Raw genomic sequence first — 21826 nt, forward strand, 5'->3', positions numbered from 1 at the left:
CCAATGCACTTAGCATGCTGAAAAGAACAGTTTGGCTTGTGGAATTTTTTATCATCAATTGTATTTTGCACCAAAAATAAATGTAGTCCAGGAAGGCTTCATTTTTCTCAATTTTTATATGAAATGTCTCCATGGTTTTTTGCATAACAACAGAACAAAAAAGCATCTATGCAGTGACTGACAGTTTCTGACTGCAAGAAATTGTTCAGGAAAAATAAAAGCAAACTTTATAAATGGTTTTGAAATGGCTCAGCACTGAATTACTGCGGCACTTACAGCATCACAATATGCTATGATACAGAAAAAAGGGCAAACCTCTTTTTAAAGTACATGGCACTTTTTATTTGTGGCTTTGACTGCTTATTATTTGTAACTCATAACTGAAAGTGTTGGTCCTTTTCATTCACCAGCTCTGATTTAAAGAAAGGCTTAAATGCATACCTAACTTAAATATTTGTGTAATCCCACAAGGTCAAATCAGTGTTTTGAACACCATGCAATGTGAAATTGCTTCTCTGCAGGCAATTGAATAGTGCTGTTGCAGGCTTGCATAGTACAGGTAGCATGCATTTTAATAGGTGTCCACAGAATTGTGAATTTCCAGCACTTCGGAAAATCTGAAAACTGCAACCCATGAAAACACATTTATATTATTACAAGCATTTATGTTATTACAAGCATAGAGGATATGACAAGACAACTGAGTTAGCAGTATCTTTAAGAGTCTGGATTGCTCTTGTTTAACCTGGGATCCAGCAAGGAACTTACGTGGATGGATTTTGGATGATTCCAAAATGTCTTAAAACACTTGGATCATTTAAAGCTTAGTGAATGGGACCTTTTCCCTGAGAAAAATTTTGTGAAGGGCAATGTGTAGGGTCTGCATAAAGGCATTCTTTGCTGGAGGACCTGCGTGTTGGGTTTATCTTCTTTCCACACTGCTGCACAGAACAAAGCTGGTATTTCCTGACCTTCACAGCATGTCACTGTCCTCAGGCTCACTGTGATGAAGACGATTAAGAGGGGATTAGAATCTTTTTTTTCCCTTCCTGTTCAGTGACGGAGATCTATCATTTACATTAGGCAACATCAACCGATGCTCTGCTGTTGTAACGTGCCCTAAACTTTCAGATATGCCATATCTTGTTACTGCAAAGACTAATAAATGCAGCGAAATACAATGACCAACTCTAAAGTATCTGAATATAGAATGAGTTGTGTCTTTTTAAAAAGAAATAAAAAAATCAGTGGTTCAATTAGATATTATATAATGCTCCATACAGCGGTCTCAAAAGTGGCCAGGCATTTGGTCTGTGCTGGTCCTAAGATAAGTGCATCAGGCAACTTCACATGTGAATGCTCTTCATCAGCAACAAATATTATATGCACGCTGTTTACATCTGCATTGCCAATTTGACTGTTTTGTCTATACAGTCTAATATATACCTACTTAACCATAAGTATGGAAAAATTCCATTGCTGTGTATAAAAACAAGCAGCACAGCTGAGGCTTAGGACTAATCCAGGGAGAACTGAATCCTATCAAAAACCTACTCTTGATGCTCAAACATTCATTTTTCAAGGGCTCCCACTCATTGCCGGTTCCGACTGGCAGCGCATACGGAGGGGCGTGCAGCTGCTCAGCCTGCCAGTTCCAGTTGGAGCTATTTCTGAGTCATCTGCGTAGAGGGGAAAAGGTGAGCAGGATGATTTTTAAAAATGAAACAAAGTTTACAAATTCACAGAAGGAGGAAGTGGTACATTCAAACTTTCAGTCAGAAAAGAAGGGGGCTGTGAAGAGTGCAAAGAGTTGGGGTCTCGTTGACCAATTACTTCCTGTGGGTATCGTAGCTTCCATTTTATGTCGCTAAACCTAGCAGAAGAGTAAGTGACTTGACATCATCCGGTCCTTTAATGCATCCATGGATAATCTACTATTTCATGGGTCAAGAGGCTGAAGCCAGGAATTTCGTTGTTTGAATGAATATAATGCAAATACAGATCCATGGTCAGAGCTGGGGGAAATTCAAGTACCTAAATTCTCAATTTTATCAGAACTAAAGCTTCTCTTTTCCTAAAGCTTGTCTTAATACACATGTGCAGAACTCTTTCCTTCCCAGACTCTTGTGAAGTGTTCAGCTCATAGATGTGTTTATTTTACAAAAATTACACCTACAAGCATGAGCTGTCTATAAAACACAATGTGGCCTTTCAAAATCAGCTGGTGGTTCAGATTTCTTTCTACTAACAAGTTGATCATTGGTGTACATGTACATGTCTGGGCTCAGAAGACAACCATTAGTTAAAATGTGACAGTCCTATTTTGGATCTCTCCTACTGAGTGATTTAATCACCAAATCCAAATACTACTTACCCTTTCCATCGTCGAAATTCATAAATTCAGTAATCTTGAACTTGTTCTAGTACACTAAAGCGACATCAACAACTAAGATGCAGTTTTCTCCCTTGCATGAATACCTGATAACCAGCTATGTGCGACACTGTTAGGAGACTGGAAGTAGGACATGTCGATTTGCAACCATTTGGGACTCCTCTACCCTGAGTAAAAACTGAGTTCACCATAGTACTGTACAACAGCTTCATTATTCAAGCATAAAATCAAAATTTTCAAAATAAAATGCTTATAAGTGAAAATGAAATATATTAACTCAAACATAAAATATAGCTCTTTCATTCCACGCTCTGAACTGGAGAATTTTTCACACAGTTTTAGGTGGAAAACTTCTCATAAAAGAGAAATTATACTTTTTAGACAGAGATAAGAATTACTTCCCTGCCATTAAAACTGACATTATTTATGAGAAGTCATACCTGATTATATATGAAGTGAAACACTAAACTCCAATTTCTTTTTACGACTAAGATCACAACCACAGATTCTAACAAAGACATAAACTACCGTGTGTTACTTCTGAGGTATAATTGCACAATATTAAATTCTCTTACCTAGTCTCTCACTTGAGCCATAGGTACATACACCCCATAGGTGCCACATACCTTTTTCAGTTTGATGACTCCTTCCTGGGTGTTCTCATCTGTTGTGATGTCAAACAAGTTTCCTCCATCTCCTGGAACTATATTGTACTCAATTTCTGCATTTTTCCCAAAATCAGGGTCCACAGCTCTGATCCTTCCAATAGCAGAACCAACGTGAGAGGACTCAGGTACTTTTAAATGGAAGATACCTGTGACAAAGTGGTAGACAGTCATTTTGGGGATTTCTTGCTAATTAACATAGTACGTCTGATTAAAACCATGGCGCCTGTGCAAAACAAACAACCTTAAATCATTCAGTTAGAATGAGATCAAAACAAAGGATTGGAAAAAGACATGCATGTTTTACCCACTGATTTCCCCTGCTTTGTAGATGTGGTCCATAGCACCTCTATCTCTTGAGATATCTATCTATACTTCTATCTTTAATTTTAATTTTACCTATATTGTTGACTCTTGAATTAAATTCTACTTGTAGATGGTACATGTTTGTAAGCATTTTCTGCCTTCAATGTTTAGCAGTTTTTAGTATCTGAATTTTTATCTTGTTTGAGAATATATTTCCATGAATTTCACAGTAGTTGAAAGGAAAAATTCAGCAGAAAAAGGACTTCCACCCATTTCTCTAATATTCAGTATTATAATTACATGTACAACTCCTTGTGGGGTGGAAGATATAGAGACTTGTTTACACATTAGCCACCAGAGGGTGCTCTTACTAAAATTTCAGTGCTAAATACAAATTTTTAGCTCTGCACACTGGTACTTTCAGTTTATTTACTATTAGTGATCATAAAAGTTACAAAAGAAAAACCCACAAGAAAATTACACACTTTTAAAACAAGCATTGCCACCAATCTGTGAGGACAAGATGGTTTCATTCAGGGAAACAGCTACGTTGAAAAAAATGCTTGACATGATAGCTAAACTAGCTAAAAGAAAAGGTCCAAAGTACTTTGAGCCAGCCTTGACTCGAACGCCATCAGTAGCAGCAGCCCTTAGTTATAAGACCGTGCCCTGGGTTAACCCTTCAGGCTGCTGCTGAAGCTCCAGCGATGGCCTTCTCCGGAGGAGGAGATTTACACCTCGTTTTCATAGTACAGCAGGACAGGCACTGTGGCTAGTGGGAGGCATATTAGGGGGAAGTCTCAGAGATTTCCGCCTCGTAGTGGTTCAGTCACACTTCACAAAATAAGGCTCTGAGAAGTTGTATATCATGTAACAGCAGGATAGATGACACTCGCATCCAGGCGCTGAATTAAACAGCGGACACTGTTCCCTGTCGTTATCTCTGTACAATGCATGCTGTGTCAGCTTTTTCAGCTTTACAGTATTTCCAGGTGAGGAAAAAAATGACATTACCACCGCTGGATTAGGAATAAATCTACTCTTCTGTGAGCTAGTAGTTTGGGCTATAGTACCTATATAATTGTCTGATTGCCTCTGAAAAACTGTGTTTTGCCTGCTTCCTCCCTCTGCCCATCAGTATGCAAAGTATACCTGAAGGGAAAACTTGCTTTGGTTGGTTGAGAAAAATCCCTGTAAGTGAAGTCTGCTTGTGTCAGCATCCACATTTGGACATTACCATATGTAGCTTTGTAGTACTCATTGACTGAGCTACTAAAGTTTGTGCAATTATCATTTTGCTATTTTTTACAAGGGGACATACTAAAGGGATCTTTCCTTCTTCTTTTTCCAAGGGAATGTACTAAAGAAAGGCTTACTTTTTTTTCTTCTTCTTAACAGCTGGAAAGGAGCGCTATGATGCCAAATATTATCAAGACAAGACTAGCCTCAGCTATTTCTTAGTTGTATTTCAAGAACTCTCAGTAAAGAGTAAAACTTTAACGTGGTATGCAGGAGACAATCACAAATCTTCCTATTATCTAATGTCACTTACAAATACGTGTACTACTGGGTCTCTGCTAATGCAAGTTATGCAGAAGAGGTGGAAGAAAAGGGATCCAAAAGGGCTTTGCCTACACTCGAATCTTCTATTACGTTTCCACAACACAGTTCTAGCCCTGATGCCCAGGTCTTTTACAGACACTTACACTGGAAGACAGAAATCATCGCTGCAGAGTTAGCTCTTTACAGCCACAATTTTGGTGAACGTAAAATGTAAGAGCATATGATAATGGATTTTTCCTTCTTTGCCTAGTTGATCTATTCTTAGTGAACTGAAGAGCACTCAGGTTCATTAAAACAAACATTTCTCTATAAAATATCGTACCTGGCTGTAAAGCGTATGGGACTTAGATGAAGTCAGAGAAACACTACATTACTCATTTCAGATTGTTTAGGCTTTTATCAGTTATTCCCAATGACTTGGCATTTCATCACTTCCAGAAATTCAACAGCAATAAAGATGGGGTCATTCAGATTAATTTGAAACTCTGAAGTAATCTTCAACTCTGCCAGAGTCAGATGTCTGAAGATGTAGTATGTAATTACACTGCCATCGTCCTCCTGTAATATTATCTTCACAGCATATGGAAGCTGTTAATGGTGCTACTGTGACAACATACTTTCAGAATAAAATAAATGAAAACAAATAAAGTATATTGTTGCCAGCTCAGGGAAAAACTTCAAGAGAATGTAATGTATAGCATGAAGACCACCTTTTTTCTCTTCTCCCCCCCCGCCAATAGCCTTTGTACAGAGGACATTTGAAATGATCAATACGTGCTGCACATGAAATTGAACAGAAAGAGTTTTGTAGAATTTACTTTTCTGTTTCTAGAAGACATTACTTCTTGCTGTGGACTTGCTGTGACAGTTTAGCATTATTCAGTTTTTATTGTCCATTTCGCCCGTATACACTACTACCTCCATTTGCAATAGAGGTATATTGAAACAGGCCTGAGTAACGGCCTTTTACTCCCAAAGGTCCTGAAAACCTTGTTCTCTGCAGCTTCTAGGAGTGATGGAACAAGCAGCTCAGGCAAACTTGTGCAGCAGCTGGTTACTCTGCTCAACCAGCTCTGTCAAATTTTGTAGATTGTCTCCTGTGACTTCTCTGCCTACAAAAATCTTTTCTTCTACTTGCATAAATCTCTTTAAAATGTGTTTTCTGAGTTTGCTGCTGGCTTTTGTAAAGGATGAGTGATATGGGATGTACCAAAGGAGCAAGCTCTTACTTCCCACAGACTGTGCTACAAAACCGGACTCTGCAACTAGTTACCCTTTTGCTGTGTATTGCAGGCAAGTCGGAATATTTTCACATATAGGAAAGTTAGTAGGAATGCATATTGCCTGGTCAAGATTTTTCACTCTGTTGTAAATGGCATTTTAAGGAAAAAATTAAATGTTATTTTTAAGGCCAAAAGTCATGTGCCTGTTGACATGCTTAACTTATGAAACACTTCACGCTTAATGACACTTAAAATTCAAGCCAGAATCCAAAACTGGAGAAAGCCCAGTGATTATGTAGCTTAGCATAAGCATTCAGGCACTCCCTTATATATAAAGCCTGGGTAGTCTCAAGGTGTAAAACTTCCTCCCAGTTTCAGGTTGAGCAGCATCAATGAGGATGATAAAAATGAATGAGTGATGATGCTGTTGAAGCTTTTAGGCTGAAATGACTGAGAAGGCGTATTACTCGGCCCCCAAAGCATTCAGGAAACCAAGGTGGAGGTGAGCTAACACCTCATACACGCTGCCTCCCAGTTTCTAAAACAAAGATGGTTCCAAAGCACATAGCGGGGGAGAAATCAGAGCTGAGTAAGTGACAGGTAATCAGTCATATTGACTGAAATTCAGCACACATTTACAGTTCTTTTGACATGATTAGATTAGGTTTAGTTTTTAAGGCTCAAAAGCTGTTCTGGGGTTTGATTTCTACTTACAAAGGGTTTTTTTGTTGTTTTGTTTTGTTTTTTTTTTTTCTCCACACCTGCAGTTTACAGGTACACCACCATTTACCAAAAAGGTTTTCAATTCTGATGAGAATAAGAAATGAAAACCATCATTACATCTCATCAGCAAAGCAACCATTGAGCAATAACCCGGGTTAGCATCTAAGGACTTAAGCTAAATGCATAATGACCTTCAACCAAACAGCTGTAAATGGTATCTGAGCTTTTTTCTTACCTGTCACCATACATGTATTGTGTGTATGCAAGATTATCCTCTCCTGCTTTTTCTTTGTCTCTATTTTTTCAGTTCTCTTTGGCAGCTGCCAAAGTATTGCATTGTAGTTAATCATGATAGCATGAATCTTACAGGCAACAACACTGAAATAAAATACTTTCTTTCTCTTTGACCTAAATATTTAATGTTTTCTCAGGAAAAAAAGAATCAGATTACGTATATTATAATATTCTTGTTAGCTTAAATTACCAAGGTGTTTCAGTTCTTATCACGGCCAGGTTGTAAGGGCACTGATTTCTGTCTGTTTAGGAAGAATCCAAAAAGACAACCATTCATATTTACGTGCTGGTGTTTTAACAGTAGTGTAATAAGCAAAAGAAAGGACACTGTAAATAGAAGCAGCTACTCAGGATACTAAACCTGCTACACCAGCTACAGCTAATCAGCCTAGTAATTAGCGGCATCTGATACACATGCTCCTAAACCTGGGAAGAAGTGAAGTATCCCAGCAGTGAGATAGACTCGTGCCTCTCCTGGCTGCGGGTCTGTGCCCTGCGGGAAGCTGGGACCCTGCGGAGGGAAGAGAACGGCCGGGCTTCGTCACCGTGTGCCCTGACGCAGGTCGCGCACGACCTGGTGTCGGCTGGTTAAACTTCAGTTATGGCGAGGCCTCTTCCACCCTCAAACCCACTGTTCTGAGTTAGGGCTTATGGCCTCATTAGATACATCACAGCCATTCTTAAAAATTCCTGGTTCTCTGCTGTAGATCCCAAAGTTCACACCTAGCAAGAGCTACGTCTCCCCAGACTGCAGAGATCCTGGATGTCCAAGGGTCCCCAGTTCCCCAAGGGAAAATGAGCAGAAGCAAAACCCCTTTGGAGTTTGGTCCTGCCCAAGTTTAGGGTGATCCACATGGTGGAGCTTCCCAAGAGCCGGCTGCTGCTGAGCCAGACTCTAACAGCCCCTCAGGTGAGCTAGCTGACTGAGTTTCTGAGGCTGTCCCTTTCTTCCTTCCCTAAAGGGGAAAAAAAGTTTGTCATATCTGGCATAATTTTTGGATACTGAAAAATTTCAGTTTAACCATTTGCAGTTTTTTCCACTGATAAGCTGTTGTCAGAAAGCTTTCTAAAAAAACCCCTCCCCATTGCACGTCAGAGACTAATTCCACAGAGCAAAATATCCCCCTTGTTAGAGCAAGGATTCAGAAAACGGGAAATGCCAGTTCATTTTCTTGGCTGAAGATATGCAGACCCACAGCTTCTGTCTCCAAAGACGGCTGGGTGTAGCAAGGACAATAGAGAATGTTCTGTTTAACAGCATAAAGTAGAAATAATTCTAGAAGCAGCTGTTTGGAGACACAGGCACTCAGATGTGTGTGTCCTAATACTAGGCAAGAATAATACTTTATCTTCTGTGAAGAATCTTAAATTTTCTTTTGTATGGTGACACATTTTTACTAGGGGGGGAAGAAAATGCTCATTTCAAGAACTTCCTCAAGTTTATAACTAAGGGTTTCTCCTAGATGATACGGAGTTGAATTCTGACAAACTGAGGGGACCAAATCAAGTTCCTGAGAAACTGCTATAATCATGCTGTTATTACTGTATAGGAAAGATCCCACCATTATCACTTCCCCTTCCATTGGTCTTGCTATATGGAAAAGCGGTGCCTAAATGGTCATCTGTGCAAAGCCTGACTCTGTCAACGCGTTCATGTGTTAGACAGCGTGCTTCCTGGATCTCTGAGGGCTTCTGTGGAAAATCGGTTCTAGATGATCAGCTCCAGTACGTATCATGACCAATAAAGAACTATTCTGCTAATATCCAGTCTACTGATTAAGAAATTATTATCAAACAAAAAAGGTCAGCAATAAAAAGTCCAAAATACAATGAGAAAAATAATTGTTTGGGGGTGTAGTCTAAAAGCTTGAATTGAAAATTTTTATGTAAGTCATGTAGTAGTTATAAAGAATTACCAAGGTGTAGCATGCCTTACGGACAGAAAAAGGGTAGTTTTCAGGAGAAAATGTCTTTGCTTTCTCAGAATCTCAGGCAGCATGTAATTGGCATTTATCAGGTAGGTCTATTGGTAATATTCCGGTGATCACACCATCACCATAAAATAAATCAATACACTTATTCCCTCTATAAAGTTTAAATTGCATGATATATGTGAAACGTTAACATGATGAAAAGTATATTGCCGAGGATGGGACACAGAGTTCGTAATGCTCTGCTTAACATCTCTGCTTCTTAAATATCTTGCGGGAGCTTTTTCGTATTTTCTTTATTACTCTGGCACAAAATATAATAACACAATTTCACTACAATTCATTCATTCTCAAGAATGTGGTCAAACCATTTACTTTAGGATCTAAGCCAAGTGCTCGAAATCATCTGTATTGGAAGAATCATTTTTCCCTCCATTGACTAAGGAAATTAGGTCCCTATCTTTACTCCTCTGAGTCACACCTAAGTTGTATGTCTAAAATCACCTAAACAAAACATGCTCAACATCTGTATTACTCAGAAGAGTCCCTGTGAAGGTTTGATTTTCACATGTTTATTTGGTACATTTTATGTAAATGGCTTTCCCTAAAACATATATTACTTTTCTTCACCATATTGGCACAGTCTGAAGCAGAAGATAATTATTTTTAAAGATAAAAATGTGATAACATCAAGTACAAGTGCATAATAGTTTACTGTTCTTTGTTTTAAGTTTTGGTTTACTGTGTGCAGTTTCCTTAATATACTTGTGATTTAGTGTGTGATATAGACCAAAAAAAATGATGCAAAAGGATGGCAATTGGCCTCACATTTGTAGTCTCTTATACTTTACAGCAAGTATGATCAACTTATCAAAAGTGATGTTTACGTCTTCCAATTTAAGTGTTTAAAGGTGAGATCTCTATATAAGTACTACTACTTCTGCAATGAAATCTGTGGATAGTAAGTGCTTAATTATAGATCCTTCTCTCGAGAGCATTGGCGATCACATTTAAAAGATCGACAAATTTGCTGTGGAAGCATAATTGTCACTAATTCGAGAGAAAACCTCAGAGTTCCTCTAGAATATTTCTGTTATTTTCTTTTTACTTTCATAGCATTCTTTATGCAAAAATTCAATCAAACATGTATGTTGGAGTCAGAGAAGAGACTTTCAAAACTGCTTGGTATCTGCAGCTCCCATTGCTGTCAGTAGGAACTGTTGGGATTGTTGCAAGCATTTTATGGGCACCCCATTTAATGCTTTTACAAGGAGTGGAGGACTCCTGAAAAATCTGACTATAACTGTGGTGGTTAGGTATTTCTGAAAATCATGAGCCTAAACTATTGTGATTATAATTAGATAATTACATATGGTCTGTTTCACTGCACGTTGCACCGTAGCCTCTAAATTTTCAGAAAGCAAGCCCACCAGGGTCAGAAGCAGAAAGGCTGTGTTGATTTCTTACTTGGGTGGAAGGCCTTGGGGAGAAAAAGGCAGATGCTGCCAGAAATGATAGTCACGCAGCAAGTGACAATGTACCCTGTGAGTAACTTTGCAACCAGTTGTCAAAGCATTGCAAGGCAACCCCATGCTGTTAAACCTGTAGCCCCAGCTACTCTTCAGTATCAGGGAGTAGGTGGAGATGCTTTTAAACCATCCCAAGGTTACCGCAGATGATTTCATGCATCCAATCTAAATACTCTCTGTGTTTTGAATGAATAATTTCTTTACTGCTCCCCACAGAAAACACATTGGGGTGGAATGAATGTCATGATTCCTGCCAAAGGTTGTTGAATTTCTATGAACCGTATTTGTTTACACCTTCTATACAGAAGGTAGCAGATGTAAAATACAATTATTAATGATAATAATCTACTATGATGATAATGATGTGTTTAAAAATAATTGACCTATAAATCTTGCTGTTAATGATCAATTACCACTTAAACCTGATGACAGGGGGGAAATTAATTGGATAAGTGCAGACTAACAACAGAATTTTATGACCAATAGATAATATTTAACTTCTAACCATTATTGTGCTCACTTATATTTCTTGGACTATTGTTTCCATTTTACCTAGTGACAAATTACCCATATTTTTCATTGGTTATAGAATAACTATATTTTTTTCATGCTCTGCTTTGCAGCTGAGGGTTCAGTCTCTCTCAGTTTAGATCTTTAAAGAAGTTTTTGTTTCATTCACTCAGTACTCCAAACAGTCCTCTAAGAACGGCCTTTGCTAGCTATGCAATCTTGAGAAAGTTAAAAACAACAGAAGTGTAGCAGACATAAAATTTACTAAACATTTAGTGTTTTGAGAATTTATGGCAATGGAGTATTTCTCCCTCCAGTTTATTTCTCATTTTTCTTTCAAAATTTTATGCTTTAGTTGGGTTTTGTGTCATTGTTCAGCCTGAATCAAATGTTTTGCTCTTAAGAAGCTTTATGATCAAGATCATGCAACAGTGACAGCTACCAAAAGGAAGGAAGTTTCTAGGAAGATTTTACTAAGACTACATCCACTCTGGGGGGCAAATCAGCTCTTACTGAAAGCGCTTGAAGAATTCGGATGTGGAAAGGACTAAGAAAAAAAGTAAGAGAAAGTTGGCATAAGTGTAAATAGAAGACTGCACAGATGTTGAATTTCATGTTAACTCCTTTACGTTGCACCCACACAAATAGTAACAGAAGCCTACGTAACTGTCAGGTGCTGTGACCCGAGGTGGGCTGCATGGCCTGGATTGCAAAGCATAGGCTCAAAAAAGCTACAACTGTACAAAGAAATTTCATGTACCGGCTGTACTCTGCAGCCCAGAAGCTAGCCAGTATAGAATGGCCTATTTCCATGTTATTAAATTCTTTTACTCACACCAAAATAGGTCAGCTTCAGGGAAAGTGACTGCAGAGAATAGGTCCTGATCTCTACTAATTTCCCTAAATGCCTGCATTTGTCTGAGAAAGCTTGACTTGGTGTTGGTCAAGACTGTGCCCAGTGACTGTGCTAAGCCTAACAGCGCAGATGATTTAAATGTCCAGGAACTTTCTCCGACACTCTCATGTCCTTATTTAAGTCTTCAAAGCAAAATAAAATGAGTCGTTGTATACCTTCTTTTAGTCTATGTAAAAATGTCTATAACCGCACTGATTAAGTGGTGGGTGTAGAAAAAAATAAGTACAGAAGCTTTTTTATGACTAGCTGTCAAACACGTAGCTAACTCGGGTGGGACAAATAGAAACAGCAGGCAAGGGTCACTGAGCTGTGTGACAGTGTAGTGGGCAAACCAAGCAAGACGGAGCTGTAAAGAGCTTATGTGGGGTGGTGAAGGCTCACGAGCTCACTAGAGCAAAATGTGGAGAGACTCAGAGATGGAAGTGAACAAACAAAGGATAAATTATTTTAGCAGTGGTATTATTGGGGAGCAAAAAACCCATTTGGGGAGGAGCAGGAAGAAATGGCCACACTAGTTACAAGATGAAAATGAGATCAAGGACAAATTTGTGTCTCTTTCAGGAGAAGGGAGACAAAAACTGCACGTTGAATGTAAGGATAGACAGGGTGAGGAGGAAAGGGAAGGCCAGAGGAGGGGGAGACTGAGATGCAGATAGTACAGAGCTGTGAGACTCGGAAGGAACCTGGATTAAAGAGGAGTTACCCTAAGCCCTCCTCTGATTCCTGTAAGAGCACTGTGCAAATACTGGTCTGCTAGCAGTTATTCACATACTGATTTGACTATTGTTTTGCTGGTGTTAAAGCTGTAAAGTGACTCACTGGTATTACAATCCAAAATCATAGTGACCTCTGCATGGCTGCTGGTTTCATGATTGGTTTACAATTGCACGGGCCCATTTCTGGAGTTTTTGCATTCCTGTGTTCAGTCATTCCTTGAAATGGTTGGTTAAAAAGTATGTTCAACTCAAAAATACAGTTTTAGTTTACCCAAAACTCACAGGTAAATGGAAATCAGACTTGCTTAAGATTTTCTGACATTAAAAGATTTAAGCTTGGTTTACAAAACCAAGCTGGTGCTTTTTTCCCTTCATGTCTTAGCGGTTAGAAAATTAACAAAGATGGAGTAGACCAGGATTCAACCTTCCCTCTCTTTCTGATTCAAAGCAAGCTCTGACTCGGTCTCCCACCTAATCACTGCCTGCAGGCTAGTCTGCAATGAATCTGTCCACCTGTCCTATGCAAGTATCTCCCATTTGGTATAAAATAAGTAATTAGTTGCTGGAACTGAATTAGGGCATCTTGTCTGCTAGGCAAATTCTTTAATCAATGACAGAAAGACTCATTTTCATTCTGAGAGCCAATGAAGATACAAGTGCTGTATACAAAGCACAACAACTTTTAACAGGAGTACCAAGAGAAGCCATACTTCCCCACCTAAATTGCAGTGGCTAGAATAACTTCCCAGAAAGTTGGGCAGACTTGTTAAAATACTTAATTAGGCAGATCGGAGCTCTGAACCTTAATTCCAAGTAAGTTTTCTAGCAAGTTGTCCAAGTAGGGAGGGAATCAATCTTGCTCTTTTTTTTTTTTCTTTTTTTTTTTTTTTTTTTTTTAAAAATCAAAACCTCTGCTTTCATTATTTTAATTTTTTAGGTTAGTGAACAGAATAATTTCTTAATCACACAGTCCTTTCCTGTAAATGTCTAATTTACTGCTGGGTGTGATCTGTGTTGTAGTCTTCTGAAATCTTTAAAAGCAGATACCATTATCTGAGGAACTTCTCTTTGATAGGCCACTCATCCAAAGCAGTGGGTTAAAAGATTTTTCTTTCTATCTCATGTGGACCAGAAGACCTTTTACTTGCACTCTGCGTCTGAACCCCATTCTGCAATAAAAGCTGAGCAAGACTGGTTCAAAGCCACATGAATGGAATCAGCCACATTTTGTTTACCGAGTGAACAAAATTGACCTGCTTTTATACAGTAAAACCTATGCTAAATAGTGTGTGTGCAATTTCTGGGATGTACTAAGCTTCCTAGAATATATCAATAAATAACTATGATAAGAGCTTTCAATACACAGAGTGTATATGCATAAGAATGTATAGGCAGGCTATTCCAACTTCAGCATTTGGTTGTCTTTTTCTTTCAAAATATTTCTGCAGATTTTAGTCCTTGAAAGTAAACCGATTAAAATATGCTATGAACCAGTAAATAATCGCTGAAAATAGACGCTATCTAAAGGGTAATAATATACAAACCCTATTCCTAATACCATAATTGTGAAATAGAAAATAGATTTATATAATAGATCATCCAGATAACAGATCATTCAAGCAGCATGCAAAAGTTATATAACTAAGAGAAAAAAAAAGCTAGCTCTTTTATAAAGGTCTTTTTTACTTGCACTGAAACTCCTGAAATTGCATCAATGAAAGATATTTTTTTCCAGTTTCCGAATTGTCTGTTTTGTTGCGTTTTCTGTTTGAGAGTGTTGTTTCCTCTGCTGTCTCCAGTGGAGGATTTAATACGTTCTGCAAAATGCATTGTATTGGCCACTCTTGAAATCCAAATCCAATTAGCTGCAAACTTCTACAGTATGGACAGGCAGGTGATGTGCAAGGTCCTAGGAACGATCCTTCAACCTTGCTTTATTCAAGGTGCCATTACCAGAAAGATGAATAGTTGCATTTCTGTTTCCAAGCATGTTAGCATTTCTGGAAATTTGCCATGCTCTTTTATGCAAACTAACTTGATGGATTTCACTGGGATGCTTCTGGAAAGACCAATGACAGCAAAAAACTAGCCCTCGTGATGTCTAGGCATTGCTCCACAGCCGTCTGAACGTTTTAAATGCGGTTGCAAACCAGCCCTGAGATAATGGTTTCTGACCATCAGAGCGCTGCTTTTCTTAAAGCCAAGACATGCACAAGTAGACCAAATTCAACTACTGGGTCCAAACCTTAATTCGTTTTTCTTCTTTTAAAAACAGTTTTCAGTTATTCCCCTACAATATTGACTTCTCCCGTGAGTTGGAAATGCCATGATAAAACATAGCCTTAGCCAAATAGTTCTTTTGAATAAAAAAAGTAAATTCAGGGAGTGTCACCTTAAAAATAAACCCAACTTATTGCTGACTGCATTAAGACACTTGAGAATGGTCTTTTATTTGCTAATATCAGAATAAAAACTGTATAGATTTTAAAATCCAATTGTATTTCTTCTATATCAGGGTCTTATCCTCTAAAAGTATATTTATGTCATATTAAAGTAAAAAGACATACTATTCCTTTGACTAAAATGATTCTCATGTGATTTAATTGCTCAGCATATAAGGGTTTATTTCTCGAAATTGCTTTCACAGTCACTCTGTCATCAGTGAACAAAAGAAAGAGACAGGAAAACTGAAGCACAATAACCTTACAAAATATGAATCAACCACTTCACTTAATTGGTTTGATTCCATAAAGTATAATTTATACCAACTAATTATACGGGTTTTGTCATTTAAATGTTGAAGTAAATATAACCCATCCATCCTTTCTTGAAGCTTATTTTAAGAGTTGGAAACAAGCCACGGCTGTCCTTGCAGCTAGCTCCGACTGGTCTAGCGCTTGATGCATTACGGGTTAGCCCATTAGCTTCTAGGAAGGATGTGCTGAACTGTCTTTTTACTTAACCAGCTATCGCGTGTGTGAGTAGCTGAGAGAGAAAGGCCATCAGTTCCCTTCTGGACCAGCATGCATGCCTGGATAAACAGCTTTTATCCACTCTTCTCTGTTCAAAGGCAATGTTGTCTTATACCAAATATTCATTTAATCGCTCGAACATCATTGCTATGAAAGAGAAAGTACTTTCCCTTTCAGTCTTTGCCTTACTTTTTCTGGTTTTGGTAAGAATCAAACTTTGGTATGAAACATTTATTCTAATATTTACGAAAAAGTTCTATCTTTAACAATGAAAATGCACAGTAATGCAGAATATCAATGTACTAATGAAGAGTCAGGCAAGATGTGCATAAAACACTTTTGGAAATACATTTCTACTAATAAAATAATTCAGATTCATTTTTCCTTCTAGTTATAAAGAAAATATCAGTATTCTGAGGTGCCTCAGTTTTCTGAAATGTGGGCCAATAGATACCTGCAGGTCAAACAACTCTGACAGAAATATATAATTTTTAGAGGTTTCCCCTTTGTTACGCTCCTCATTACTGTGAGACACACAAGGTGGGAGTTCCCCACTGAATATGTTCAAAAGCACAGGTCCTAAATAAAAAATTCCATGTTCAGCAGGATAGTCAGTGGTTTTTCATCACTGGATGCCGATATCCCACCCGAACCTGCCTGTCTCCTTAAAGGATCCTCGAAGAGATGAAGGTGTTCTGTGATACATTTTTTTGGCAAGCTTGTAATGTATTATTTATCAATGTAGCTTCTTCCAAGTATTAATAATATATGTTCTCCCATTTCTGCTGTGAAATCTTTTTTTTTATTTTCAGCTTAACTGAGTTCAGAAAATAAACTTTATTCTGTGATAATTAGTATCTTCTTATTCGATAAGGTAATCTATAGCATGGCATCTCTGGTATAAGCCCTTTGGGAAACTGTGGTCCTGATTATGTGACACAAAAACATTTACCCTGCATCAGTTAGTGTTAAAGGACCTTCAGTCCCTTTTTTCAGTCTGAACTTGGACCTCCTGGCTTTGTTGACCAACGGTGAGTAATGTGACCTCTTTAGGTCTTGCCAGGCCTGAACTTGTCATCTACCTGGATCTGATTTTAAAGTCTTATTTTTCACATAAATTAAAATTCTGCACAGTATCTGTTTAGATATGGTAGTCAGGCAAATGACAAACTCCATTTCCTGGCAGGTAGATACTCTGAATCATTGCAACGGTTTCAAAGAGCAAAACTGAAAAATACAGTTAGTACATTAGAAATAAAATTCATACTTTTTTTCTATCAATTATTTTTGATTAGCTGCAGTTAGTCTTGTGTCTCTGTGAATTTCAGGCACACTATACATCATCTCACATACCGCTTAACCAAATGGGACTGGTTAAGTACATCCCCATTGACCAAGATTTTTGCTTTTACTATTTTGATTAAGCAGAAGTCCTCAGTTTACAAAAATATAAATATGTCGCCCATAACACATCCCCCCAAAAAACAATTTTTCAGGTAACTGTCTGCCTTGACCAAGCTTGTTCCAATACACTAGAGTCCCCCTACTGACATTTTAGCTTGTAAGCCATGCTAAAGGTTTATTATTTTCAATATCAACAGAAACTTCCAATATTATTCTCTTCTGTTTTGTTGAGAGACACTGCTATAATTCGGCTTCTGTGACATTTGATATAATTGAAAGAAAAGGTTTTCAACCCTATTATTATGCAAAGCACAGGACAAGCTTGGTCTCTTGTGATGTTTTTTGCTCCCTCATAGCAACAGTTGGGCAAAGACGTCATAACTACAGTACATGCATTAAATGAGACCTCAAGGCTATCTTCTTCAAAGAGGATGATATTCCGTGATTTCTCTGTGTCATGAAAACTGTCTGCCATTATGTGAGACTTGTGTATTTTTGCAACACCACAGCAGATGAAGGCATACACTAAAACAAAAAAAATTACTGAGGCCCTTAACAGCAAAGAAAGTAAAATATACAGCTCAAAATCAGGCACGGGAAAGAGCACTGGGTGCAAGGAACTTGCCAATGCACCGAGTTTTCCAATTCCCAGGCAGTTACATTATTTCCTCTTGCACCTGCGGTACCCTTCCAGCAGCAGGGCTTCCAGCTGAAAGGACAGAGCAGACGGCAGTGGTGGGCAGTTTAACTAGCCCTGAGGACAAGGACAGTGGGAATGTTGGTCAAAGAGACCCTCTGGGATGATTTGCTGGTTGACCAGATTTGGAGCATCTCACCAGTGTTTTGACAGGATGTCAGGAAACACAAGGAGGTGCCAGTGGCTGTAGTCCAGGTGAGCTCTGACAAAATAAGGTGAGACTGGACAAAATGCTTAGGGGTGAAATTTAGGCTGGGAAGCGAAAGCTGAAGTTAAAGGCATTCATAGTAGCATAGTCTGAAATTGTCTCACTATCTACAGTCAGGGAGAGAAAGATGGAAAGGCAAAGCTTTAAATGCCTGGCTGAGAAAAAGGTGTAAGGAGAAGGGATTCACATTATTGGAAACTAGGGGCATTTGCTAAAGAATGGGCACCCATAGAGAAGAGGCAAAATTCATTTTGGTCATAGGAAAAACAGGCTGCAGGAAGTTTAAAAACTTTTCTCTGACCATTGTGATTCTAGCTGAAAAGTTCAGCAAAATTTGCAGGTGTTGGAAAGCACACGATTAAAAAAAAATGGAAAAGGACACAGTTCAGATAAAGGGTGCAGTCATCAGAATTCTGCATTCTTCACTGAAGAATGCTACAAAAGGTGATGGTAATCCAGTAGGAAATGCAGAAATAGCAGATCACACAGAATCAAACTAGGGTCCAGTAAGGAGGAGAAAGCAAGCCACAGTATAAAGCCAAGGGTTAAAATAGGAACTAGTATGGGTGACTTTAATGCCTCATGCTAAACAAGAATATCAGCATAATAGGCATATTTGAAATCAGTGGGAAAGAAGGAAATCAGTCAGGCAGCGCAGGAAAGGCAAAGTAGACCTTATCAGTGGAGGAATAACGATGGTTGTTAAAGGAAGCTCTAAGTCAAATGAGACTTAAAGAAGAGAACAGTATTAACACTAGCTAGTCAGGAAAAGTTCTTTAGTTCTTCTAAATTTTACAGCAACCATAATGAGTTTAAATGCAATATCTGTGCAGGAGCAATAAAAGCCAAAATTACATGATGGTTGCACTCAGTTAAATTAAAAAAAAAAAAGTGGAAATAAATAAAACTGAGGGATATTGCTATAAAAAACCTGAATGGGATAGCTGAGACAGTTAAATCACTGTGGATGGTGTGGATGCTATCTAGGGACACCATTTTGAAGACCCACAGCAAATGCACAGCACCCATTAAAAAGCAAGTCTGTAAGAGTAAACAACATAGCTAATAAAAGCAAGAACACATCCTTCAAAAAAATGAAGTTGTGTCTCAGGGAGGACAATAGAAAGAACCATAAAATCTGCTTTATCTATAAAACCACCATAAAGACGACAAAAAATGAGTTTGAATAAATCTCTGGCAAACAAGCTAATAATAATTGTCTTTAAAGACATCTGGAGGCAAAAGCCTGAGAGGTACTGTGTAAAGCCAACCCAAAACTCAGATACAGAAGAAGTGCTCAGAGAAGATAAGATCACAAATCTAAAACTTAATACATTTTTTTCTTTGTGTACAGCATAGAATAGCTGGGAAATTTTTCTATCCTGGAACCCTTCTTTATGGGGGACTCATGAGAAGGTTTAATTAGCCACAGAAGCAGTTGTGGAACGAACAGACACAACAGTAACAAATCATTGGGATTAGCTGTTACATGCCCAAGAGCCTGAAGAATGAAATAAGTGAACTATTATGATGTGTAATATTTTGATTCAAAGTACTGGAGCACAAGAAGGCTTGGAGGTGCTAATATAACACTGACTTTTTTCCCCCAAAGATTTCCAGGGAGTTCAAGGGAGCTAAGGATAGATATGACTGACATGCACAGGGCAAAACAGTAGGAGCGGGATTCATGGACTCATGGAGAATATCTCATACTGAAAAAAACTCAATGCAGCTTTTCTAAATAAAGGTCATATTTTGCAATGCTTTCTGAATTCTTTAAAGAGGTCAACATGCAGGTATATATGGAGGGATGGATTCAAAACAAATGAGGGGAAGCTGTTGGTTGTGCGGTATACGATTAATCTGTGCACCTCGCTAACATTGAGGGTTGTTAAATACAAAGACACCATCTGGGCTAAAAATCATTAGAAACTGAGGAAAATGTTCCAGAGTATTGTTTTGGCCTGTTCTTATGTATACCCTTTAGTGTAAGAGACAGAAGGCGGGGCCAGATGGATCTTTCTCTTAACATGGTCATTCTTGCAGGCAGAAACGCAATATATTTTCACATGAGGAAAAGAAGAATTTTTGTATGAAAGAAAAGTGTGAAGTTTCAGATGTGGTTTTGTACCTAAGGAGCATTTATAATACATGAAGTGGGATTACAATTCACATGCAAGAAAAATGATTCAAAATAAAAAGCTGCCATGATCTTACTGCAAATTCACACGGATGTTCTCATATGAATTTGCCTGACTAACAACTTTTAGCAGCTAGTTGTTTCGGCATAGTTATCAAGTTATATTATATAGTTATATTATGCTTGATTAGTTTCTGCATTTCACAGGTACGGAATATACAAAACTTCAGTAAATTTAAGGAGAGCAGTAAGTGACAATCCTGCTAATTATATACAGACTACGAAACTCCTTGAATTAGTATACTTCTGAAAAGCCTCATCTAAACTAATTGATATGAAATGTTATAAATTATCAATGGATGATCACTATTTCGAGGGTGTACAATGCTTAGCATGAGCCAGTTCTGTCTTTGGTACCTAGAAGTCTCAGGTTATAATCTTTTGTCATTTGAAGGGGATCATCCAGTTTCCCTTGACAAAATAGTATTTCCCAAATAATTTTTAAAGCGTAAAAGAAATGAACTCTTGGGCTCAGGCTGGTCCTGTGGAATGATGATATATTTCCTTTCAAACATTCAAAACTCATACTTTAAAATTGAGCTTTATATTATTTAAGAAACCCCCAACAGTATATTCTAAATATTTTCATTATATACCAGTCTTCTTCCTGGATCTCAATTCCTTATCTAAAGGATTTTTCACATTAATACTTTCACTCATGCTTATTTGAAAATTAGTGCATTTGGAATACAACATACTCTTAGGAAATCTGGGTGGGTTGTCATTGACATCCGTGAGAGTAATGTTTACAGTGGTAGTACCAGCTAGTCCTCCCAGCTGTCCTCCCATGTCCTTGGCTTGGATCAGCACTTGGTATTGTTCTTTCACTTCTCTGTCCATATTTGGCAAAGCTGTTCTTATTACACCTACGAGAAGAAATGGGAAAGAGAAAGAACAGGTAAGCAAAGGGCTGAGATTGTCTACTATTCCATTTTAATACTGGGTCTCTTGGACCAGGAATGGAACTCTTCCTAAAGGGTTGATAAGAGAGGAGTTCACACAGAAACATGCAAATCACTCGGCCTTTTCAAAAGTGTGCTCCTCAGCTATTCAACCATTTAAAAGGACTGCTGTGTCTTTTCAATCAGGACATGAACGGCTGAAAGAGAACGGTGCATTTTCACTAGGGATGTGAATGGTGTGAGCATAGGTTTGCCACATCGGGACCAAAGAACACTGCACTGTGCAGAGTAGGGCAATGTAGGAAGAGGTGGCAATGCATTTCAGAGCCTGCATCCTCAACTGTTCGCAACCAGCCACTTGCCATCGCAGTTAAGCTACTGTAGGCCAAGACAATATTCCTTCTGTACAAAAGGAGGTCTTTATTAGAAGACTCTCCTTTGCTCGAGAAACTTTTCTTGATACAGCACATAGATGCCATGAAAACTTTAGGACTTCCCTTAAAGAAATGTAATTAAAATACCACGGTAAGACATTACCCAAATGGCTCTTAATCTTCAGTGATTTTAGATAGCTGAGGTCTAAATAGGTATGCCATAATCTCCCTTCTGATATGTTGAGAATGTACATGATAAAGGAAGACTTGTAGAGAGCGAGAGAGAAATACTACTGATCAT

General features: G+C 38.2%; 1 protein-coding gene across 2 annotated transcripts in view; it reads right to left on the bottom strand.

Moving 5' to 3' along the window:
* CDH12 (cadherin 12) overlaps positions 1 to 21826 on the bottom strand; it is a 370514-nt gene that overhangs the window by 48794 nt on the left and 299894 nt on the right. For both annotated transcript variants that reach the window (XM_049824048.1, XM_049824047.1), the window contains exons 6-7: positions 20948 to 21115; positions 3019 to 3206 (exon numbers count right to left, since the gene is read on the bottom strand). In XM_049824048.1, coding sequence (XP_049680005.1) covers positions 3019 to 3206; positions 20948 to 21115 — 356 coding nt within the window. The remainder of the gene's footprint in view (positions 1 to 3018; positions 3207 to 20947; positions 21116 to 21826) is intronic.

The sequence above is a fragment of the Accipiter gentilis genome, chromosome 20 (genome assembly GCF_929443795.1).
Source record: "Accipiter gentilis chromosome 20, bAccGen1.1, whole genome shotgun sequence".
NCBI lineage: Eukaryota > Metazoa > Chordata > Aves > Accipitriformes > Accipitridae > Astur > Astur gentilis.